At 33.2% G+C, this 26,519-nt stretch overlaps 1 protein-coding gene across 1 annotated transcript; it reads right to left on the bottom strand.

Annotated features, from left to right (window-relative positions):
• Window positions 1-207: 207 nt before the first annotated feature.
• LOC101265782 (protein ENHANCED DOWNY MILDEW 2-like) lies at window positions 208-19,640 on the bottom strand. Its single transcript, XM_010329139.4, has 20 exons — window positions 19,478-19,640; window positions 18,207-18,631; window positions 18,027-18,123; window positions 17,490-17,543; window positions 17,272-17,411; window positions 13,771-13,861; window positions 13,478-13,576; window positions 9,977-10,224; window positions 9,768-9,860; window positions 9,446-9,678; window positions 9,182-9,356; window positions 8,904-9,051; window positions 8,697-8,798; window positions 6,739-6,831; window positions 3,729-3,770; window positions 2,925-3,035; window positions 1,385-1,456; window positions 1,203-1,309; window positions 1,059-1,122; window positions 208-980 (listed from the first exon to the last, which is right to left on the bottom strand). The coding sequence occupies exons 2-20, from the start codon at window positions 18,605-18,607 to the stop codon at window positions 540-542; spliced, it is 2,811 nt and encodes a 936-aa protein (XP_010327441.1). The 5' UTR covers window positions 18,608-18,631; window positions 19,478-19,640; the 3' UTR covers window positions 208-539.
• Between the last annotated feature and the right edge of the window lie 6,879 nt (window positions 19,641-26,519).

Here is a 26,519-nt window from a genome sequence, read left to right on the forward strand (position 1 = left end):
TTTCAATATTTTTAACATATTATTTAACTTTTTTAACCACAATTGAAATTTCAATTCAACAATTTTAAAAAAATACAAATAAATAGATAAACCCTAATATTTTATTGATAATTTTAATATTTGAAAGAAACTTCAGGGAAAAATTAGTACTTCTTCCTAATCAAACTGTGTGAAACACTACTTTTATTCAGTCCTAAAAATGACACCTTCATACGACAAAAAATAACTGAACTCTCTTATTTAGGCTCAACCATCCACTACCTCATAAGAATTAAACCGTGCAGGTAACCTTCATTCTGCAACAACATATATTCAATGGTCTCAGTTTTGGGAAGTCTGCAGAGCAAGTAAGATAACCAAATCTACTTGTAATATTATCTGTGGATATTCTCCTATATAGTAACCTTGTCATTGAAAATGACAATTTCAAGCTACAGTAGCAAAAGTTAAAACATGCTTGAGGATATTAGCACGCAGCATGGGTTGTAAATACAAAAGTGAAGACGAAGGCCTAGCATTGAGAAGAGAGACTCGATCTTTCAGTGAAGTGGGGAATTCGTTGGAGTTGACAGATCCATGTCAATGCACATATCCTCAGCTGGTGACGTTTCATTTTCATCCTTACCTTCGTAGCACATATCCTGTTCAGGAACTCCAAAATGTTGATTTTGATTACATTCAGCATCAATAGAAATCTCAGGAATATCATCCAGCAAGCTACTAATGTCACCACAGCTGGTGAGGATGTCGGAAAAGTCACCATAGCAATCATGTGTTTCTTGCATCAAGTAATTTGTGATCCCTGTATGTACTATATTTCCTTCTGCTTCGGACTTTCTAATATGCCCCTGCTGCATAGCTACTGCTTTGTGCTTGGCAGTCCAATCTGGGCGACTCCACAGATACAATGGAGGGGACACAATGTTCCATTGGTCCATCTGCTGGTTATAAACATTAATTGATCCTGGCAGGTAAAAGGACTGGCATAACAAAAAGAACTGCGTCATATCATTTGTAAGAGAAAAATCAGGCAATAAAAATCTTTCAATCTTTTGCACCTTGCCAGCCAAGATAACGTCATCTTCCCAAATCAAATCATAAGGATTCTTTCTTTTATCAAGTCTGCAGTGGCAGAAGATTGATAAATCAAGTGGTAAGCAGAAAATAACTGAACATGCTACTTTCATAATATAAATCTTCACCTTTTTGTTTCTTTTGGAACAGTAATAATTAGAAGCTTCGGTCTGAATGTGAGAGCTTTGCTTATAAATTCATTTGCCGTGGAGAAAGGGGGATTAAACCCCATGATCTACTCAAGGCACAAGATAAAATGGGTTATTCAAAACAATGTCAAGTTATTCAAAGTCGAGCGTTTCCAACATACCAATTTGGATCCTTCTGGCAAGTCTCTTAAACCAACAGTCATCCAATCCCTCTTCTCAAAGTTGAAATCATTCTGGAAAGTTGTGAAATTTCAAGAGGTTATTCATTAACTTATAAGACAAAATTAGACAAGACACTAAGTTAATGAATACAAAGCAAACAATCTTACAAGGGCAATGTGGACTTAAAGGAAACAGAGCAAAAGTGGGATGAAAGTTTCATATTCGTAGTTTGCGTGAGAAGTACACAAGAGGAGACTTAACATAGGTGTACATATGCATTAACTCTATCCCCTCCCTTCCCTCTACCATTCAATCTATCAAAAAATGTCCAAGACAACCTGTTTTTTCTTTAATTTATACAATAATGGTTCATAATGCCCTAATAGTTCAAGCAATAGTTGCAAAATCAGCATAAGATAATATAAAATAAAAAAGAGTAATATCTATATCAATCTCCAGAAACCAATACATGCATGCTATTGTGAAGCATCAATGCATACAGATTATTTAGTTAAACAACAGTCTATAGACATAAACCTAAACAATGGACTGTATTACTCAGGGAGTTCAGAAAAATTGAAGATCTGATAAGTTAAAAATTAAAACCTTGCTCATAATGCTTTCATAAAAAGGAATATGTATGGCAATACTTTCATAACTATATGAAACTATTGACTCTCCAGCACCTCAGATGTCGTGAATAACTTGTATTAGATAGTAATGTGCTTTTGAGTTGGCTTGACAAACTAAATACTCCCTAGATTCTGGTGAGAAGATTGAGCTTTAATCATGACTAATCATAGTCTTTTTCATGAGTCAAATTATTTTAAAAACTCGAGTTGACTAGGTTAGATGTGGTAATTTCAGTCAGATTTTAAAGCAATATTCTTAACAAGCAAATCTTCTCACTTGATGGAGCATTACAAGTGGCGATAAACCTAATTGTCAAGGATGGTCGGTGGTCCAGAAGTAGAAATAGTTTACCGTATTGGTGACTTCTCGTATCTACGAGGCATTTTCCAAGTGAAATTGGAGGATCTCTCTGCTCAACCTATTTTGTGTCTGACAACACAAACTGAAGCTAAATAGTATTGACACACGTAGAAACTTCACCATGCCCTAAAAGAATAACTCATCCCTCAATTACCAATGATTAAGAAAAGACCACACCACATATTTTCATTCTCTTTCATCATTCTAGTTACAACCCATCACGTTTTATTTGCGTAATAATATACCACATGCTGGTTATGGAGTGCTACGTTGTAACATTTGGTTAATGAACAAATCTTAAGGTATTGTACGACTGGAGCAAAAAAGAGTAAAAGACTAGCAGTTGTAACATGAAGGGCCCCTATTCTGACTGATCCAACAACAATCACACAAGAAGAGTTGATGAAAGAGGAAATATTAGGAAAAACTCTAATTTACTGTGTTTTACCCAAAAACAAAACAGAATTCCCAGCAGGAATCTGGTTCACCTGTAATTCAGATAATCAAAATGAAGGTAGCTGATATGATTGTCATGAAACAATTTACCTTTGTTTGTACAAGATCAAAATTTCTGAAATGGCATGTTTTCCCCATTCTGTCTAGTTCTTCTTTCATCAAGCAGCTAAAATCATTGGATCCACAGCAAAAATCGACTATCTGAACAGGAAACACCTCAGCATTCAAGGAAGTATGTAAAGCTGCAATCCTTTGAACAAGATAAGAGAAGGAACAACAACAACATACCAGTATAGTCCCACAAGTGGGGTGAGGAGAGGGTGTGGTATTAACAAACCTTACCCCTACCTTTGTGGGGGTAGAGAGGTGGTTTTTTTCTGATAGACCCTTGAAAGAGAAGGAAGAAGAAGAAACCAAAAAAAAACAAAAAAACAAACAAAGCAAACAAGTGCATGAGAAGAGATGTTCGACTGAAAATATCAAAGGTTCGAGAACAAATTTATCGATGACAAAATTGAAGAAGTAAAAGAATCTGTTTAACTGAATTTGTAATCTGAATTTTACAAAAATTGGCCAGACTGAAAATTTTTGGAAATTCAGAAATCACCTTTTAAGTCAACAAATACAATTTACATCCTCCACATCAAAAGTAAAAAAGAAAAGATAGGCAGGTTTTGATGTTAATACAAGAAGAGAGACAAGAACAAGGAAATAAATAAGTAAAAGTAAAAAAGAAAAGATAGGCAGGTTATGATGTTAATACAAGAAGAGAGACAACTACAAGGAAATAAAGAAGCAAAAGAAAAAAAGAAAAGATAGGCAGGTTATGATGTTAATATAAGAAGAGAGACAACTACAAGGAAATAAAGAAGCAAACTCATCAGGATTTTTTACCGTGTCACCATCTTGCACATACCATCTTAGTCTGTCAACCACCTGCACAAGGATTCAGCCTCTAATTTGCATAAAAACACATAATAAGTCTGATACCATTTATAACTATGGGCAACAAAAAAATAGTGGGATAGAATATAATGTCATGTGCTGCAAGTGCAAAATACAAGTAGGTTATACATTAAAATATAACGTAGGCATTTGGGAAATTTTGGTTTAAGTTGAAAAGGAGTATCTGGAAGTTGAAGTTGTGTTTGGATTTTGGAAATGAACTTTATCTCACAAAGTATGTGAAAGTCGAATATTTGTAGATGGAAACCATTATATCACTTTAACTACTCCTTAAACTAGTATTTAAATACCATACCGTAATTTGAGGAGCAAAATTCAAAATATTCAAATACTGATGGTCAAACAAGTATTTGCATTATGACATGTTTCATCAACTTAAATGATCAGTTTGTGGCGTATATTCTTACAAAACCGATTTGCAGCCGTAGTATTAAGAAAATGTGAATCAAGTTAGGAGCATACATTGTATACATCCCTACTAGAGAGGGAGTACTAAAAATGTTAATGTACATTTTATACCAATGTTATCAGAAGTACATAAAAGCTCTAAGGCCTGTTAGGGCTTTAAGTGCAAAGAGCAAATAAATGTGGGCTTTAATGAGAAAAGGCGAAAATAGAAAGAAAAATACACGCAAATTTATGGAGTATATAATTAGTCCAAGACTAATAAGTATAAGCAATGAATAACAAATATATAGACAAAGAAATTTAGAAAAAAAATCCAATAAAGTGAAATAACAATTGCTTAGTGTAGCCTCTTCAGGAGACGCTCGTTTGCAAGGTAAATTTGTCTTAAAACCTTAAAGACGACACTGAACAACATCCTTAGTGAGGTGAGGCAAAGCGCTCAACATGTTTTGAGTAAATTGAGCCTCACTTCTGTGCTTAAGCGTGCTTTTGACAACACCGTTTTATATTTCCAACTTGAGAGGGAGTTAAGAAAGTTTATGTTTGGAACAAGTAAACAAGCTAAGTGATCATTCCTTGTATTGGAAATGATTTACAATCCTTGGAACAGTGTAAGTAGAAATAGGAATTATTCTCATATCCATTTCTGGATTACTTGTAACCATTGCAAATTCCCAACTTGCTTGAGGGAATAATTAAGCTATTCATTCCCCAATACTTCATTCTCTTTTCTTTATAGGTCATTTGGTAGAGTGCATTAGAAAAAATAATGCATGCAATAGCTTTGTGTATTACTTGTACCTTGTTTGGTACACTTTTTCACCTATGTATGCATTTGTACTACACTCTAATTGATATTAAGGTATGTATAACTAATATGGAAATCCATTAAATTAGTAATGCAAAGGGTTTTAATGCATGCCATGATTAAAAACACAAATGCCCCTCAAAACCTTTTCCCCATCCTTTCCCCATATTTGAGGAGGGTACTTTTGTAAATAAATATTTTAGAAATTATACAATGCATGTTATTTTTAATACACCAAACCAAACACTGCATGAGAAATAATCTAAGCATAACTAATACAAGCCCTTGCGCATACAAAAAGATTCCTAATTATCATGACATAATCATTACATATTCCAGACAACATTCGTAATGGCTTTTGCTTCTCCATCAAATAATTTTGTCAACAGTTTACTTGTAGAAAAATATTTGCAAATACTGATTGGCCATGAAATATTGGTTTCTAGTGAAAAATTATTTGAAATTCAAGTAAAATATTATTTGAACTACAAGTGAAAAATTGAAATAGCAGTCTGAATGAGCATTTCAAACGAAACTTTTCAAATCTTCAACTTGCCATCCAAGTTCATGTCCAAACGTGACTTCCACGGACCATTTTCCAACTTCAAATCCTACATTTCAACTTCAACTCAAAGATTATGCAAAGCCATACTTAGCATCCATTATTCCATAAAGAGTAGAAGTAGTTTTTGGAAATAAAACTTGGCAAAAAGAGTTTGGTCATATAACATGTCATATTTTTGGCAAAAAATAAAATCCCAAAAACTATTTTTAAAAAACTACTGTTTGGGCCAAATTCTATTTTTTGGAACTTTTAAAAAATTAAAATTTGCCTCAAACTTTTATATTTTATAATAACACCCCAACATTTATTAATCCCAACTTGACAAGCTTGAGAAACGCACCATGAAGGCACTCGCTCAACTTATGTATTGTATTAATGTTTATGATGTGTTTGTTGCTATCCGACTCTCAAGTATGTAATGGTATTATTCCATAGAACTTGTTAAAAGCAATGCAAAGATTGGAGCTTATAATTTATGAGTTTAATTTTTATCACAGAACATGTTCATCATAAAATGATAATACAAACTTAAAGAGTATTTTTAATAGTTTTTAAAACTTATGGATATAAATCATATTTATTTAAGTCAAATATTTTCCCCACATGGTGAAACTTCACCCAAAAATGACTGGCCAAAAATATTTGGGAATATATGACCAAACACTAGCTTAATAGCTCTCTTGACTTTCAACAAAGACATAATCATCAATAATTCTATTACAATATTCTGAATGATTATCTTGACTTTTATTTAGGCTTAGCCAAATGACAGAGAGTTTGAGATTTGTTATTCTTCTACATCATATTCGGAAACTATACATCTCTATTTACTTTTCAGGAAGCACTTTTGGTAAACCTTGTTAGAAAACTGAAAACATGCATACAAAATTCCAGGGTATTAATCTGCTTCCTCATGAAATGTTTCAGGTAGCATTGCATCAAATACAAAAGCTATGACGATGGAAGACAGGGTTGACTAGTATACCGGCTTTGTTGAGTTTGTTTTAAAGTTGCATCGGTTAGAAAAACTCTGAAGATGTAAGACAGTGTTTACTAGTGAGATGCAGCGATATTATCACTCCCATTGAGATACAAGATACAACAACATATCCATCAAGATACAAGATCTAATAATAAAATGCAAAAACAGGACATACCTCCTTCAGTTTGTCCACCTTCGTGAAGTGGCGACCAAAAGACGTATAGCGCATCCCATTAAGAAAAGGGGCAAGATAAGATCCAAGCTTCTTCTGTAACATACAAGAGAGAAATGAATATTTGCAACTCATTCATCAGATAGTCAATAAAAAAAAACCATTGAAGGCTCAAATACAGCTTAATAATAGAAATGATTGGCAAGTCATTTGATAGAGAATGAAATGTTGAGTAGAGAACGAAGATTCATAAACTACAGGAACTTCCAGTATCCATAATTGAGAAGGTATGTGTCTAGATTTTCATAGCATGGTCATATTTGATAGGTAAAGCAATAGATGCAAAAGGAATCACCAATTACACTCTCCAGTAAAAAAAACTTTTTGCAATCAGTCAACACTGCCAACGAAGATTTTTTAGCTGTATTTACCAGCTATTCAAGGTAGAAATAACAGTCTCCAGTACAGAAAGGATAACCATATCTTTGTGTAGGAATAGGTTATTAACACTGAGATATATATCTAGTATATTGTATTATGTAAGATGACATGACATACTAATACAAATCTTATGGTGCCGATTCTCCAAATACTGACATACAATAGATTCTTCTTCTCACACCAATAAGATTGAACTCTTGAAAATAATTAACAACATTTGGTGGAACTAAAAAACTTAATTGTTTGTGATATACAACTTGTTGTGATGCAATGCATGCAAGTATAGAGACTACCTTCAAGTGCATGAATTATTTGCCTAGACTTAGCAAGAAACGATCTAGACAAAATCAAAAAAGTGCATCAGAAAGAAGAGCTAGTAATTCTATTCCACGAGCTAATGAAGGAATCGGGCTCCAAGCATGCATTAATGCAGGAACTTCCAGCAGCTGAGGCAGATTTTTGGTTTAATTTTTGGACTAGGTAACAGCTAGACCATCAAAGGGGGTTATTATATTTTTGCACAAAATAATTTATGTTATCATGGAGACTGTTAACCCGTAGCTACGACAGCATCTTGCTAATCACATGTGGAAACTTGTAGAAGTGCATTAGAATTCTGTTGGTGCAATTAGTAAGTTCAATAATCTAATATACTCCTACAACTAGATCACCACCATCTAAGCAAGATACAAATCTCAGCTGTTGGTTAAAAAGAAGTAACAGAGGTACTACATTTCTATTGATATAGTTCACTTAGCTCCAACAAAAAGATGTCACTAATATGAACCGACTCTCTTTCTTGAAAATGGTGTTTTGTCAAGTATTTTTCATGGGCTTACATTTACAAAGAGAACTAGGCCTCTTTAAGCTTTTCCAGGGCTGATTTAAATCCTAAAAGTTTTTCCTCTATCCTTTCTTTCTGATCCAAGTATATATGATATGTCATATCGACACTCCTATTTTAGTACTATTCTTGTAGTTTCGTGTTCTTCCACTTATGTTACTATTTGTTGTTTCTTGTAGTTCGATTGTAGGATTATTGCTGTAGTATTGTTCTACCACTATCTATTGTTTTTGTTATTTTCAATTCCTGTACATTCATTACGTCTTTTCTACATGGTTTTTGTCTTGAGTGAGGGCCATTAGAAACAGCCTCTCTACCTCATCTCTGAGATAGAGGTAAAGCCTGTGTACACCCTACCCTCCCCAGACCCCACTCTGTGAGACTACATTAGGTATGTTGTTGTCATATTGACACTCCTCTTTCTTTCAGAATTGTTGGACATGACATGCACTTCCTATGTTCTACACTCCTCTTTTTTCAGAATTGTTGGACATGACATGCACTCCCTATGTATCAACCCAACCAGGAAACTTACTGCACAACATAGCGTTAATTTGTGGAGCATGAAACTCGTCAAAAATTTGATCACAAAATAACACATCAAGTCAGGAGCAAGAATATAGCTATATAAAGCCTGTGTTTATAGGTAAGAACATTTTAGGCCCTGTGGAGCAACCTTCCATCTGAAAATCTGACTAAGAATTTCTGGCTCGCAGACAGCTTTGGCGTCTTCAATGCTGCATCCTTCGTCTAGTTTCCTCAACGCTACTTGAATAGCCTGGTCCATAAAATAAAGAGGAATGTTTTATATAAAAGAAAACTGCAGAAGAAATATGAAGAAAAACTGATAAAATTCTCTTCAATACTGAACCAGTAGATATACCTTTACAGAACACTGAACTTTTCCCAAGGTAATGGCCCTGTCTGTGAAATTCTTTTGAGAGTTACTATCTATACATTTCCGATACTGCTCATTCACAAATTCCTCCACATTAAACGAAGAGGTGGAGTTTTTAATCAAAGTCATCACTCTGCAAACCAAGTATCAAATGCAAAGTAAATAGGTTAACCAAATGCATTAAACATCCATTAAAAGTATATCTTGGATGGAAAACGGAAGGATGATTCAACTTTAAGAACATGATGAAGTCCATTGAGTACCTCTTTTTCATTTCATTATCAGCCAATTGCTGTGTAATGATGGTCTTCTTCATCACAGGCATAACTGGACGGACATTCACCGTCTTGCCACTAAAAGTACTTTGTGGGGCACAGACCAACTTTAGTGGCACCTTCGATTTGCCTCTTTCCTGCGTTGGAGGCTTCAATTGTTTTCCTGACATAGATGTAAATTTTTAATATCTTTAATAGACTTAATAGCTTTGACCAATTACAGAACAAGAGCTTGTATAAGCCATGTAGCACCTTTTCCATAAGAATCACCAACTTCAGTAGCACTGTGACTCGTCTCAAAAGGCCTTTTCATGTGCAGGAAGCTTGTTTCAGTGAGAGCACCAAGAACCTTACTCCTTCGTGAGAGCATCCTCACAGGTCCTGATGGAAGGCCTGAGGATTGTGAGTTTGCTTTCCCATCAATATGTGGAAACACAATATGGTCCCTTTTTGGAGTCCCAATTTTAGGAATGATCTTGTGGTCCCTGGGCAGAGGTAGGTTTTGGTAATTCTTTTAACACATAATAAGAACATGAATGGTTCAGGATTCCTTGAAGTTGCAGATGAAACTTACATACAGTATATCAAGATACGTCTGGGCAAAAGATCATTCCAAGCCCTTTTCTGGATGTTTTTGTCATAATGGGAGGCCTCAAAAGAAATGCATCTTAGAAAAGTCAACAAGAAAACACAAAACATGAGATGCCAAATACTTCTGTCCTCAAGTATTAATGTATTATATAATCAAAGCACTCAAAATCAAGACAATAAGATCAAGGAAACCTTGGTAAGCATCTGCGGTGATATGCCCTTGGACAGCGTCTACAAATTGCAAATTGCAACTCAAATTCCTTCTTATCCTCCCCTTGCTTGCAGACGGAACATTTATGAGCAGGGCAAGTAAATGATTCTCCAGCTACGATTTCCTTCTGCAGCTCTAAGGATCGACATTTATCACCCGGATAAAGTAACTCTGAGACGCATTTAGGATGAAAGAAGTGTCCACAAGTTGCCGAAATGCAAGGGAAGACCTTTGGGAAATTGTGCAAATTAAACGTAGGTGAGCAATTCGGATATCAAAATAGAATAACAGTGATATGAAGAATTGGGAAATATGTAGAAGAAACATATATCAGTATCTCCAGTATTATCCAATTCCCAATTCGTCCATATTCTGGAAATCAGAAATGGCTCTGGTTAAACTGCAGAAACTCCAACCATCTTCTAGTACTCTTCATTTGAGCAAAACACAGATCAGATAGTAGAAGAATAACCATATTCTATTATATGAAAAAAAAAATTCATTCTTCCAGAAGGTAGCATGTAGTACCAGTTTCATGCTAGCACTATCCAGTGATGAGAAATAGAAGACAGACGTACTCTGAGGTGACTACCTGCTTTAATCCTAGCATACTCCCACCCACATTTCCCATCCGATTTCTCTCTTGATTTTCTGCATTTTTAAAAGAAAGTGGTTTCCTGCATTTCTTTAACCCGTCAGATCTGGTTTCTATCTCTCCTCATTAGAGAACCATTTTTCCTTAAACCTGATCAATTCTTCCGTTCAATCATCCCTCCAGCCTATTTGATATTCTCTCCTTCTACAGTTCTACTTAATAAGCTTCCCACAAGCTCCCTCCACCTCACCAATACTCCAAAATCAGCCTCTGGACACAAGAATGAAGAAAAATGACATATGACACTGTTGCAAGTTAGATATAGAGTCAGCTCAAATTATACGAGATTTGAGTCATGTGTGGATTCAGAAAATAGTTATTCCACAGATACCACAAGAGAAACTCTTGTCTTAGCTTGTATTTGGACATATGATATGAAGTCATGATTTCAAAACAGCTGGACATGCGATTTGGGATCATGATTTCAACTCCCAATATCCCCTAAAAAAACCTGATTTGGATTCCACATCATGATTTCAATTTTTTAAAAATGTAAAACTTGACGCATAAGTTAGTTGTTTTTTTTTTTAAAAAAAAAAGAAGACTCATGTGCGCCGTGAAGAGACTGATTGTACCTTGTGAGAGGACTTAATTGAGGATTATATTAAAGCGTAACTAGTTACTACTATTGTTGACTAGTGGATCTATATAAAATTATGTGTATTTGGAAGTTTGTAATCACCAAACATTTATTTATAAAGGGAATGTGGAGATATGTGATTTATTAATCCGACATATTAGGATATTCCAATATCTTGTTTATGAACTATGGTTTGCTCATTTGATAAGATGCGTAAGAGTTGGAGAGACTTTGATAGTTTTCACAACTTGTGGGTTTTTCATGTTTATGCAAAAATACAACTTAAAAAAACCAAGTTCATGTGTAAACAACACTTCAACTTCAAAAAAATGATTTCATCTCACACGTCTAGTCATGCTGTTATTTACAATGAATAATCCAGTGCATTATGTTGACATTCTAACACAGAGAAAACTACAATATCCCCGCTAAGGACTACAAAGGAAAAAAATTTGAAAAGACCACTTTGGAAGTGCTTAACTAGAAATGTAGAAGCATAATGCAAAACCAGATATTAAAACTTCTCAAACACTGTCTAGGGATGGTCCAGGGACACTTGGAAAAATGCAACAATGAGTACGGTAAAAAGAGTACAGAATAGGAGAGAGAAGCTACCCCTTCTCTCCACTCTCCAATAACTTGCCTTTTGTCTAGATCTAGCATTTTCTTTAATGTTTAAAGATTTTTCAAACATGTGCATATGTAAAAGCTCTGACAATGATTTGAATCATTTGATAGACTTAAGCATGTGAAAAACATGTTGTTTTACTATAATGAAATATTTATCTTCCTCGTAAATTGATAGGGGATAGGGGATGAGTGATATAAAACAAGATTGAGTCATGAAATAAAACTTTCAAACCCAAAAGACATTAACCAAATGAAGTGAAATAAAATAAAAAAACAGAAACACAGTTTATTCGGTAAAATCAGTTTTCTCAACAATAAGGACAGAACTCAAGCAAGTAGGCATTGTCATTAAAAATTGAAGAATCAAAGGCCCTAAAACTGAAGTGACTGGAAATGTGCTCAAGAATCACAATCTTTGTGGAGTGCTGTGATCAGAATGAAGCATGGGCAGATGGATGCTTGGGTTACCAAGGTGGCAAACAATCCTTATGGTGTAACTGTCTGTAGATCCATAAGAAAGGTGGACTACTTTAAGAACCATACTGTCATAAAAGTGCATGATGGCAACAAATCTGCCTTCTGAGAGGACATATGGTTACGCAACAGAATTTTTTTTGGAGATACTTCCAGGCATGTTTGATTTAGCTCAATAACATGACAGAACTGTGGCTGACATGTTGTCTCCTCGAGGTTGGGAGTTAATTTTCAGAAAAAGCTTGAATGACTGGGATATCCAAAGACTGCTTGAACTCTTAAAACACTTGAAACCTTATAAGGGCTAAAGGATGGGATGGACGGACTATGGTGGAATGGACTCAGAAAAGGGGTTTACAAAGTGAGTTCAGGGTAGAAGACTCTTGACATGACCTTTCCACTAACCAAAAAGTGGCCATGGAAACAAGTTTGGAAAGCCAGAACACCTCTGAAGGTAGCATGCTTCTCATGGCTGCAAGCAAAGAAGATTGTACTGACCCATGAAAACTTGAGAAAGAGAAATATCGTCTGAGTCACAACTCACAACAGCTGTTTATGTGTAGAGACAGTTGACATTTGTTTTTGTACTGCAGAATTGCTGACCTACTATGGAAGATTCTCATCAATCTCAGAGGCATACATTGGACAATACCTAGCAAGCTTGTTGACACTCTCTCTAGTTGGGAGGAAGCTGGGATTGGTGCAAAGAACATGAGCTACTGGAGAACCATTCCAGCTTGTATTTGGCAGACTATTAGGAAGAAGAGGAATGCCAGGTGTTTTGAAGACAGAAGTAGAGCATTACAGAAGATTAAAACCGACTGTATTCTGTTATTGTGTTTTTAGTGTACAAAGAGTAACCCCCCCCCCCCCCCCCAGCTGCAAAAGCTATCCTAGAAGTTATTGAATCTAGCTAGAATTGTGGAATTTTCTGTTTTAACTGCTTACTTTTTGTAAAGGGGGTTTCAGTAGGGTTTATAGTACAACGTGTTACCTTCTCGAAATAAGAGGGAAAAAAAGGGACTTACAACATAGATTTGCAGAATTTTGTCTTCCAAGTCAAAGAAGAAAATTAGAAAATTTGGCATTTTGTTGATTCTACATTTAAGATTTTCATGTGTATAAAGGGCAAGAAATTCAAACCTCTGCACAAGTTAATTTGTCAGAAGACCCCAACAAGCCACAAGCAAAACATTGGTGTCGTTGATATTGGCAATTTCTGCACAAGAAGGTCTGGATTGCCTGTGAAACAGCCATATGTTAAAACCTATATCTTATTGTTAAAATGGAAGTCACATGCTGAAACTTTACAAACAACCAAGATTGAAGCACTTCCTACAGCAGTTGGATAAACCCCTCAAATGATGACAAAATATAAAGAGAAGCAGCAAAATTTTGACAAACCAGGTTAAGGAACAAAAATTTCAGACTCCTACTTGGTGATTTCTGTAAGAAAGAGATTCACAAGAAGATTCAGCTCCAGATTCCACGGTCGGATGGAAAGATCGTATGCAGCGGCCTTCACAACTGACAAACAGCATTCAGACAGACAACATTAAAGCAATACAACACTCTGCAAACGTTGAAGGACATATACCATAGTTTTTCCCAAACATCTTAGGATTAAAATCATACTAATGAATGAAGGTAAATCCATGGGATAATTCTATACAAAGAACGATTTATACAATCCAAAGGCAGCAAGAAAAAAGATGATTCCTTTAAAAAGAGTTCAATGATGATCTTTTCCATTAGCCTCTTTTTTCTCTAACATCTTTAAGCTTTAGACAGGAGTCAAATGATTTAGTCCAATATAAGTTTTAGTTACTTGTGTTATGATCTCAGTTAATTAGATCAGCCCAGCTTACTTCTGAGAGACTATGTTGCTCGGACTTGGGTGCAGGTGTCCGGCATGGGTGCAGATCTAGAGGTCGAGTCCTTCATGATCTAAATTTTGAAATTTGGGAGCACCCAGGGTATGGATATGGGTGTGGACATTTGGTTAAAAGTATTTCAAATATTTTAAATGTTGAGTTATTTAAATATCCCTAAATTATGGTGGACTATTCAGAAGGAATGCACGAATTATTGACAGCAAGTTTGAATATATAATTATTATTGAGTACAAAGGCATCTCCTTGCATAATTTTTAGTGTAACATGGCTACTGCAAATGATGTAGAGGTCATGATGGGCTTCTTAAGTTCATTGCATATTCAATAATGATATTGACGTAAATATTTTTAGAGCACTTTTCTGATGCAGACCTTTAAATTGAAATATCTTTTAACAATAAAAAAACATATGTCTAAATTATGAATTCACCTAGCTTTTGTTTTGATTTCAGAAATAGTTGCATATTTCTCAATCGATTTTGTTCAAAGTACCCAAAATCAATTGATCACATCCGTTACGGATCCCACACCCATGTCTGGTCAACAGGATGCGGCACCAAAAGTGAAGGGTCCATGCTACTTAGCTCTGAGAATGAACTAACAGGAGTAAAGGACAAATATCAATTTCTCTTCATATTTCTTGGGTGGAGGGGAAGGGAAGTATAGTGGAGGCTAGAGATCATAGACTTGAAGAATTATTATTTGGAGTTATGTTCCATAGCATTCAATTGGGACTAATAACTTCCCCTTTAAATTCTTTTGGAGGGTGGATCTGTGAATATTGGGGAAAGGTTAAGTGTTTGTGTTGGGTTTTATTTGCCCTAAATTTTTTACCATAAATAGGTTTTCCTTGTAGGAAAAGGTTTTGGATTGACTAATCCTTTTCTTGTAGGAAAAGGTTTAGGACTCTATAAATAGAGGCATGTTCCTTCTAACTTAATCAGCATTCACAATGTAGTCTTAAAGGTTTTGAGAGTTTTGGTTAGAGGGAGAATTTGTGGGTCACAAACTTGATACGTTATCACTTGTGTGAACCTCCCATGTATTCTGAGTGAATTGGTTGAGGTTGTTTCTCTCTGTATTTTGTACTCTCATATTTATAGTGGATTGCTCATCTCCTTTGTGGACGTAGGTCAATTGACCGAACCACGTTAAATCTTCGTGTCTTTTGGTATATTTCTCGTTGTCTTTTTTACTCGTGGTCTTTCGAGGTTTGCATTGCTAGCTTCCGCATTTACACCTGCTTATTTCCGGTCCTAACAAGTGGTATCAGAGCCAGATTCAATGACGGAGTCAGGTTCAGTGGTTCGATAATCGATGATTGAACCAGGTTAGAAAGATGTGTTCATCTTGGCGGTGTAGTTCTAGCAGTAACCTTTTTTGACAGTAATGAAGATTTTGTTGGAGTAATTGTTTCAGAGAGATTCTTTGTGTTGAGACATAAATTTTGCAAAGAAGATTATGGAAAGGAGAAGCAAGTTGTTGAAGATTAAGTCGAGAAGGTGGACAAATTTATTTTGTCAAAAATTTAGGCCAAGGGGGAGATTTGTTGGGTTTTATTTGCCCTAAATTTCTTACCATAAATAGGTTTTCCTTGTAGGAAAAGGTTTTGGATTGACCAATCCTTTTCTTGTAGGAAAAGGTTTAGGACTCTATAAATAGAGACATGTTCCTTCTAACTTAATCAGCATTCACAATGTAGTCTTAAAGGTTTTGAGAGTTTTGGTTAGAGGGAGAATTTGTGGGTCACAAACTTGATACGTTATCACTTGTGTGAACCTCCCATGTATTCTGAGTGAATTGGTTGAGGTTGTTTCTCTCTGTATTTTGTACTCTCATATTTATAGTGGATTGCTCATCTCCTTTGTGGACGTAGGTCAATTGACCGAACCACGTTAAATCTTCGTGTCTTTTGGTATATTTCTCGTTGTCTTTTTTACTCGTGGTCTTTCGAGGTTTGCATTGCTAGCTTCCGCATTTACACCTGCTTATTTCCGGTCCTAACAGTTTGGTGGAATGAATCCAGTCCTATGTGATGTAGAGTGGACTTAACCACTAGGTAACAAATTCCAACATATCCAACCAACAACTTACTAACATTAAACAGATAAACTAGTATCAAGGAGGAAGGGGAAATTCCAAAGGACCTAAAATTTAGTAGAGATTTGTAAGATCAAATTTTGTGAAGCTCCAAATCTTGAGCAATTCTATAAGCAACAAATATCAATCACGAGTCGAGATACATGGAATTGGAAGGATAGAGAAATAAGTCTAACCCAACGAAAATCATTATACAATATAGCCTGCTAAGGAGGGTGTGGTTTACCCTCACTTCTTAGTCTGGAATCCTAAAGCACCACTGCTTTGAATGGTTTGCACTTAGAAGCATGAGAAACCATCTTCACAACAGAGAAATTACACGAGAAGTAGAAAGAAGGTTTAATGTTAATGTTAATACGTGTTGGGGTGGGGGGATCAAGAGATGTCAGCTATTAATTGCTAGCATATTGATTAAGGGGTGTCGCTTCGAACCAGTTCAAAACTCAATGGGTAACGAGGGTACAGTACAGTCTCCATAGCTGGAAATCAGAATGATAAGAAGGAAGAAATAAAGCATGGGATATGCCCCTTTGCCACCCCTATAAATTATCTCTAAAGAAAGAAATCAATGGGTATCGAAGTGATTTAAGTACATCCAAAAGTTGCCTTTTTGTCTTCTAGCAAATTTTGGGCGCATTCATGAGATTACAATCAGTATAGATGGTTATGCTCCTATCAGAGAAATATACCTCTGTTTGAGATTTTTTTAAATTTTGTATATATACCTAGTAGCTAGTACAAGGGATTTCCCCCTTTAATATCAATAAAACCATTAACTAATAAAGAGAAAGGAAAAAAAAAGCAAATGATCATATGATGTACGCAAGTTCTTCCTAGAGTCATGGGTAACACTTCTTGAGTTATGTATAATTTTAGCCCGTCTATGTTTAATGTTTACACCTAGATAAGATATAGAGAGATTATATTGGAAATGTTGAGTTACCATAGAAGTTCTCCCCCATCATCACAAAGAGCACAAACATGATCAAATTGTTCATCTTCAATTGCATCATCATCGCCACCACTATCAGCATCATTATTGGTCTCAATAATAAACCGGGGTCTCTTTTTTGCTTGATTGCACTGCTAGACAAGTCACAAGTAAGAACTGATAATTCTTGATTAAACATAAAATGAGATAACATATAAATTGCATCTAACCTCATAACTGTGTATCCTCTTTCGTGATGTCTCCAAAATAAATGCATCAAAACTCTGTTTTAAAATATAAATTTCAGTACAGAATAATGCCGGAAATGATAATGTATATGCACTGAAAAAGCAGAAGCAGGTGATAGCACAACAAGGTAGGGCATTAGCAACTACAAGAAGAACTAGTTCAAAAGCAAGTAAATGATACACCAGTAACCGACACTCAAATAAGGATCAGATAGTGATACTCATGCTTACTACACTGAAACATAACTTAAGCCTCATGACTCTAAAGCCATCAAGACTTCGACAAATGAGAAGAAATCATCATGTATTACATATTTGAACATCAGACCTCATGATTTACAAGCCATTTCATTGACCCACTAGGATACACCCTTAGGTGCAAAACTCTCTCTGGTCTTACAGAAAAGAGGCATACTTTGAAACTACATTCAGCTACCTACACACCAAAAGAATTAAATAGCTGTGCAGAAAGTCAACACGACAACAAACATGTTATACCAATAACTAAAGCATCACAACCTTGGAATTAGATAAATCTTTATCCCTCCTTGCAGCTTCTTTGATTGTTGGCATGTGCTCTAGTAGATCATCTTTAGAAGGTAGTACCTCATATGCACTAAAAGAACTGACTTAGTAGATTCCATTATAACCAAATTTGGCAACAAAACATTTAAAGGATTTAGGTGTGACTTTCAGCACCTTAAACTTTTCTCAATGTAATTCCACACAATCCCTTCTGGGTTCTTCTTCACAAAGTGGAGGAAATGAACAGTGATGAGTACAGATCTGATGGTATCTACATAACCATTTCGGGGTTTAAGAAGTTTGATCCAGATTTTATCTTTGGAGAGCACATGAATTTCTGGCAGGGCATAAGAAAGTTCAAATCTCCATGCTAGAACCTTCTTATAGATGGGCTGAAGACCATCATCTGCAGTTCCACGCAAAAATATCTCTGAGTTCAGTGCCCCAAGTTTGTCATCCTCACCCCACTGAAGAGGCAAAATGGAAAATGAAGCAACTCCTCCATTGCTATCAACAAAATGGTAATTGGTTATGCAGTTGGGAACAATTTCACCCTCTTCGTCTGATGATGCCATGAACAATAATTTTGAAGTGTCTACCTATTTGTCATAGTTAACAAAAACTTGCATCAACAATAACACATTATTAAACAGTCACATACGCTATTTATCAACAACAACGACATACCTAGTGTATTCCCACAGATGGAGTTCGGGAGGGTAGAGTGTCCCAAGACCTTACCCCTATCTCATGGAGATAGAGAGGCTCAAGTAACACATAACAAGTCAGTTCGAAAAAGACAATGCAGAGGTAGAACAAAAAATAACATTTTAGCGGCTAACAGTTCATCCCCATGTGTCAAAAGGATTTCTCTTACTCATATAACAATTTTTCATGATACATTAAAGACAAAAAAAAAAAAACGAAAAGAAGAAGAAGAAAATAACAAAATCAAATAATACCAGAATTAAAAACTTACACACAGACCTAATAACAGTAGGTGAACACAACAACAGATAAATGTGTAGTTCAGAAAATAGCAAAAGACAAGTTTTACTTTGTTCTCTCTACAGCTTCATTCTCCAGAATAACCCAAAATCCAACATTTAATCCAGAAGTAGCACCAACATTTCAACAAAATGACTGCAATAAACTGAAATGTTATGTATCATTCAAAAAGAAAAAAAATCTCAAGTCATTACACCCCAAAGCCCTAACTATCAGCATTTTTTTTCCTTCTTTCCAAAAAAATCCGTTCATATGTATCAACCACGCAACATAATATACTACAGAAACCCAGTTCACAAACCAAAAAAAAATGAAATATGCATGATAAAATCAGTGAAAAAATACAGCGATGACTTGAAGAAACGAGAAAAAACAAAAGAGAGAGATGATATTCAAGTTCATTTCTTCCATAGAAGGTGCAAATTAAAGCATAATACCTGAAGTTGATAACCTCTTTTGTCCAACTTGTGAAGAGAAAAATGATGAACCAAATAGAGAGAACAATTAACACAAACGGGGGGTGTGTTTGATCAACGGTGAAGAAGCAGACTGACAGAGACTTTCACAGAAAGGAGCAGTTGCTTTTGCAGAAATTTGTATGTACTCCTCATTATGGCAGATGCACGTATTACTGAAAAATGACCAAAAATGTCCTTCAATTAATTAAACAAATTTAGTATCATTCATTAAATTTAAAATATTGTTATAAATTATCATAAGTAACTAACTCAAAAATTCCTAAATTATTTAAAAATTTAGAGTCATCCAACTTTCAACTATCATGTAAACTATTAGTAGTATTTTTATTTTATTATACTATATAGAAAAGTGTAGAAACAAACACGTCTTCATTAGTACGTTTGCTTCTAGCCGAGGACATAATAAATTATGAGTCTATTTCACTATAATATTTATTATTATTAGCAATTTAGCATTTCAAGTAAAAGCTGAGGGAGGGATAGTTTATGAACACGTAAAAGTAACTAGAGTGAATAATTTGATATGAATACTTTCTTTCATTTTTTTATTTGTTAAATTTTTACACGTCTATTAAGAAAATAATGGTTGATATAATGAATTTATCATTTTAATTCTATTAATTAATAGGATCTCAAATATATTTATGGAAAAAGGCTCAATTATGTTATTGAACTTTTAGAAAAAGGCTCATTTATGTCGGTTAAAAGTTTGGCTCATTTATGCCATTACCGTTAAAGAAAAGACTCATTTATGCCATTATTTTTTACGTTAGTTTTGCAAAACCATTTTTGATATGTGACCAATTATAATTCGTTCACGTCATAAATTTATTTTGATAAAAAAATCATAATTCTAAAAAAAAATTAAATTAATTTTTTTAAATTTTTTTAATTAAAAATACAAAAATTCTGAATAAAAATTGAATTGTTTTTTTATTTATTTATCTAATTAAAAAATTGATGAAGTGACCGAATTATAATTGGCCACGTGACAAAAATGGTTTTGCAAAACTACCGTTAAAAAAATAATGGCATGAATAAGTCTTTTCTTTAACGGTAATGACATAAATGAGACAAACTTTTAGCTGATGGTATAAATGAGCCTTTTCTGAAAGTTTGATGGCATATTTGAGTCTTTTACCTATATCTATTCATTACACTCTTCAAAAACTTAACATAATGTTAATAAATCGAGGATATAACATGAAAAAGAAAATTGTTCTTCCGTAATTTGTCAAAAATGGCAAGTATAAAGGGACGTTAAATTAGGAAACATTGGACAAGTAAAAAAGGACATGAGAGCATCGGTAAAGATAAACGGTTATGAATTTACTATTCTCTTCATTCATTTTTACTTGTCATTGTTTAACTTGGTATACACATTAAGAAAACAATTATATATTCATATAGGTATTTAACATACTCTCCCTATTAAAGGATGTTTAGTTAGGTCTTGAAATTTGATTTGAAAGATAAGTATTTAATATTGAAACGTGGAAGAAAATACTAATTATTTTTTCTTAAAATACCAACAGTGAAAAAAAAAATTATTTTAAAAATAAATGATGAATAAAAGGGAAACGGAGTGTGATAATAGCAAGTCTTTAATTTCGTAATACTAGTAGTACAGTATACAATTTTGAATTGAAAAAGAGGCAGACAGACAATAGTATACTAACATTTAATCCAACTATACATGCATCATATTTAATCCAACTTTACCCTCCCATCAAATGTTAGTAAAATTATACTTCATATATAATCCAAATTTATCAAACAAAATTCAAATATGGAATATTAATACTTACTTTAACAAATTGATTAAATATTTTTTTTGGTTTTTCATTTGATTCGGTAATTATATTGGAGTCTGATTAAATTTAGATTTATCCCGAAAAGTGTCATATTAGGGATAAAGCGCTTCCTAATAAAGGTGGTTTCCTATCCAAAGGAACTCAAATTCGTGACCTCTTGACTAAGGATAAAAGAATACTTACCACTCTATCTTAACTCTGATTGACAAATTAATTCAATGCTCCTTCTGTCCCTATTTAGTTGTCCACTTTAGAAATGACACACATATTAAGATAACAATAATTAGCATAGTGAAGTTATAATTTTACCCTTATTAATTATGGTTTCAAAAATGATAGATTAAAACTTGAAAATTTCCAAATTTAAATGAGGGTATAATAGGAAATCTTTTTTTGTCCTTTCTTGATTTGTCAAAATGAACAAGTAAATAAAGACAACTAAAATAGAAAATATGGATAAATAAATAGGGATAGAGGGAGTATTTAATTACCTAATTTCTCGCCTGATTTTCATATATAATATACTGCATATGAATATTATTTGAAATTGTGTGTTCAAATTATGTATGTGACATTTGGTATCACCACACAAATCATAATCAGGATATGAGAATATTTTTTTCCTAGATATAATCAAGTACTCGGTCTAGATCAATCAATCCTCAACATAACAAATAAGGTGATCAAGTAGAAAAATAAGTTTTTTTAATAGTAAAACGAGTTGGGGCTTATTATAGATGTGACACTCAAAGAACTCAAGATGTTGATGTCAATATAAGTTTTAAGCATAAATGTTCATACTATCAACATAAACTTAATGCATATCATGATTTCAAACATGGTAATTATACCAGAACACGTTGCAGAAAACATACCTAAAGCATACGCATTAGCATACAAAAATAGAAGTTTTAATTGGAAATTGATTTACCTTCGTGCCCGGTTTAAGTACATGTGTTCACTCTATCACATAAATTTAATATATATCAGATATTAAATGAGAATCTTATTAGAAATTGTTGCAAAGAACATACCTAAAGCATAAGAATTATCATACATAGATAAGTGAAAGGTTTGACTGAAAAGCGATTTCTACCTCATTACCCTAACCTTACACTACTAGTGGATTGTTAGTGATGAAATTGTGCAAATAATTATATGTGATAACCCTAAACTTAGAGTTGTCAAAATAGGTTGACTCAACCCAACCTGATCCAATCCTAACAGGTTAGAAAGTTAAATGTGTTAGGACAGGCTGACCTTTTTAATTAAAAGTCTATAAAAACAGCAGTCCAACACAACCCTAAACAGGCCACAGGTTGAAACGGGCTGTCCGTTCAACCAAAAATTGAGCAACATTGGTGTCTTAGAAAGGATATCTAAGAGTTTCAAGCGTTGATATCTTATTAACACGACGTCAATACATACAAAAATTCATTTATGAATTACGCGCTTAAGTGAATACTTACAAAAATACATAACACACAAGATACAACATCCTAAGATTCATTCGAGCAAAAAATATTACATAATCACTTTTTTCATAAACAAGACAACAAAGGAAAATTGAAAGTTAGGTATAAAAAAAAAAGTAAACTTGATTTTAGTGGGCTAATGACCCTAAAATGTAAAAGATATGCAAAGGAGTTAGACTTCATTTTATATTTTAAAAATATTTGAGCCTACGAGGCTAGCAGGCCAAATGAAGCCGGCTAGAAAACATCATTCCTAAATGAACCAAAGAAACTAGGTCCAACCCCACCTAATTTAATGGTTTGGTTGGACCGACTTAACGAGTTAAACCCACTTTGACAGCTCTAACCATAATGATGGAGGGAGGATCAGCTCTAACCCTTGTTATGGGCTTTACATTAATTCAGTCAAACATAAAATAATAAAAAAGGGAAAATTAGCAATTTATTTAACATATCTAACATAATTAGTCAAAAACAACAACACTATAAAAATTTATTTAAAATATCAAAATTTCAATATTTTACAAAATAATTATATTCAAATATTATTATTTATTTTACACTTTTTTACACCAAAACAGTCCATCATTGAACCAAATTCTAAATCAATAACAAATAAAAAAGGAAAAAAAATATCAATTTATCTTATTTCCCCATCATTCATGTTGATCTTCCCCATCATTCAATTTTTATATTTTCTCTTTCTTGAAATTTCTTGGCAGGTCAAGAAATACAAATTATGAATGGTTCTTCTAATTTTATTGACAAATCTCTAATTCAACTCAAGAAATATCTCAATTGTTAAAGGTAATTTCAATTATTTAGTGATATTTATGTTGATTTTGTTTTTGAAAACACTGATTATATTGTATTTTGGATTTTATATGTTTTGAATTTTTCGTCAATTTTTTTTGTTCTTATGTGAATTTGGTTAGATAATCATAAAATATTTATGTGTTTCAGATTTTTAGTTTTTTAAATAAATTCTTTTCAATTTTCTTGTCATTTTGTTTTAATATTTCAGATTTAGTAGAATGTGAGTTTGGTTAGATAATCATCAAATATTTATTTATATCAGATTTTTAGTCTTTTAAACAATTTCTTGCGAAAAACATGATCAAGGCCAAGGTGAAGAACAATTTTCTATTAGTTTGTTTTGTATTTATAATTTCTTTAAAATTTTGTATTATTTCTCCAATTGTATTCAAACCATTATGTATGCTTTTAATATTTGTTATTTATTCAAAATCTCATGTTACATAGTCCATGAATCTTGTATTTGTTCTTAATGGTATTCATCATAAAGTTATGCTAACTAGTTATGTATTTTATTTATAGGAAGAACAACTTTCTATTAGTTTGTTTTGTTTTTATAGTTTTTTTTCTTAGGAATTTTGTATCATTTCTCAATTCGTTTTCAAACCACTATGTATGTTATTAGTATTTATTATAAATCTCAACATAGGTTATGAATCTTATATTTATTCCTAATATATATTCATTCCAAAGGTATACCAATTAGTTATGTACTTTATTTAAGAATGATCACAAAAAATGTGCATTTATTGTTTTTCAGTTTTATTTTCATCATTATACAAAATATAATATAAAAACTAGAATGAATACAAATACAAATAATATTCCTATTGAGAAAAATTTGATTTAAGAAAGGAAAAAATTTTTTGAAGAGAAAAATAAATAAACAACGAAAAAAATACATGAATAGAAATATATTTCTTAAATAACTAAAAATCCATTTGACATACCTATTGGAATGAATACACCTATTGGAATGCATACAAACTAATCAAGAAATACAAGTTTCATTATACAAAATAAAACATGAAAACTAGAATGAATACAAATACAAATGACATACATATTGGAATGAAGGATTTAAGAAAGGATACAAAATTCTAGTAATAAAATAATACATTGTGAAAAAAGTATGTCAAATAACATATAAAACTGTAGGTGTTCAAATTTGTAAATTTCTAAAAATCAAATTTAATAGGTAAAACTCTAAGGTATTAGGAAAATACATAAATCCCCCCCCCCCTCCCACCTATGCCTGAAATTCCAAAACACACTTATACTATAATAAGGTCCTATTATCCCCTGAATTTATTTTATAAATAATTTTATACCCCTTTTAGGCCTACATGGCACTAGCATGAAAAAAATGTCAACACGCGTTGGGCCCACAAGATAGTGTCACGTAGGCCATAAAAGGATACAAAATTATTTATAAAATAAGTTCAAGGGGATAATAAGACCTTAATATAGTATGAGTGTGTCTTTGAGATTTCGGACAAATGTTGGGGATACTTGTGCATTTTCCCAAGGTATTATCATAAAGTTTCATAATAATAACTAGTTTTGAAAGACAAAGAAAAGTTTCATAATAATAACTAATTTCGAAAAGACAAGGACAAATAATGGCCTTTGGAAGAAGGAAAAAATCACCTATTTTAGGTCTCATAATCTTTTGTTAAGAAAGTAATGAAAATATTTAGCAATTTAATCTAATTTGAAATATTTTTCCCTTGATTTCCCCTAGTTTGTTATTTCTTAATTATATTATGTTAAGTTAAATAAATAAAAAATAAATATAAATCAACCCATAGCAAACTAAAATATTTCCATTTTTAATAAATATTGAAAGTATTGCTAATGGATCCTATTAAATGTTAAAATATTGTTGTGTTGAAAAATTTCCCCCCCAAAAAATCCATCTTTCTTCCACTTGGCTCAAAGACCATGTAACACTAATATTTACTGACATATTCATTAATTACGGATAAAACACAACCCTAATATTATATCCATCATAAATATCATGATATGACAAAATATTAATGTGAATTATGATGGTTATAGATAATTTTGGACTTTCCTTTCATACATTACATAACAACTTATTATACTAGGTTCATAATCTATAAAATATCTAAAATTATGGTCCATAATCATGTCTAATTGAGGCTTATCTTATAATATTCCTAAACAATAATATGCACATTCTTACGAAAAATAGAAATTCATCAATGTATATTAGGGACACATAATTGAGCTCAAGTGTCAGAACATTATAAGCACACCAATCTTGAAATCTTTGAAGTTGACACCTTTTGTTTCTATATCTTCTATTTAATGACAAGTAACATTTGGATTCGTCAAATACTACAGAGTAACCATCATAAGATTCAATGACTTATGATGTCGTTGACAATTTCATGTTATGCGGTAACGTTTTACAGTACTAATTGAAATTCAAAAGGGGGTGAATTAAAATTTTTGTTGATCGATTTCCTGTATTGACCAGTCAACTCACTTGCACGTTAGTAAAACAGATATATAATAATAACTTATAGTAAGTAAATAGCACAAAATGCTTTTCCACTGGTTTGAATCACCGATGTGGTGCCTAGTCTAGTCCCCTTGGATTTCAAGGGTTCCCTTTAGAGCTTTGAAGTGAAGTTGAGATGTACAGAGTTTCCTTGGTTTGATCATGTCTGATATGCAAATCAAAAGTTCTATATTGACACTTCATCTACTTGTAAACCTACACTCAAAATCTTTCTTTGTCTTTTCTTTTCAATTATTTCACTCAAGTGATTACAAAGCTTTATGAAAGATAAAAGAAGATTGCTCTATAAGCTCAAGTGAAATTGTGTGCCTTTGTCGTTTGACCATTTCTTCATTTATATG

The sequence above is a fragment of the Solanum lycopersicum genome, chromosome 10 (assembly GCF_036512215.1).
Source record: "Solanum lycopersicum chromosome 10, SLM_r2.1".
NCBI lineage: Eukaryota > Viridiplantae > Streptophyta > Magnoliopsida > Solanales > Solanaceae > Solanum > Solanum lycopersicum.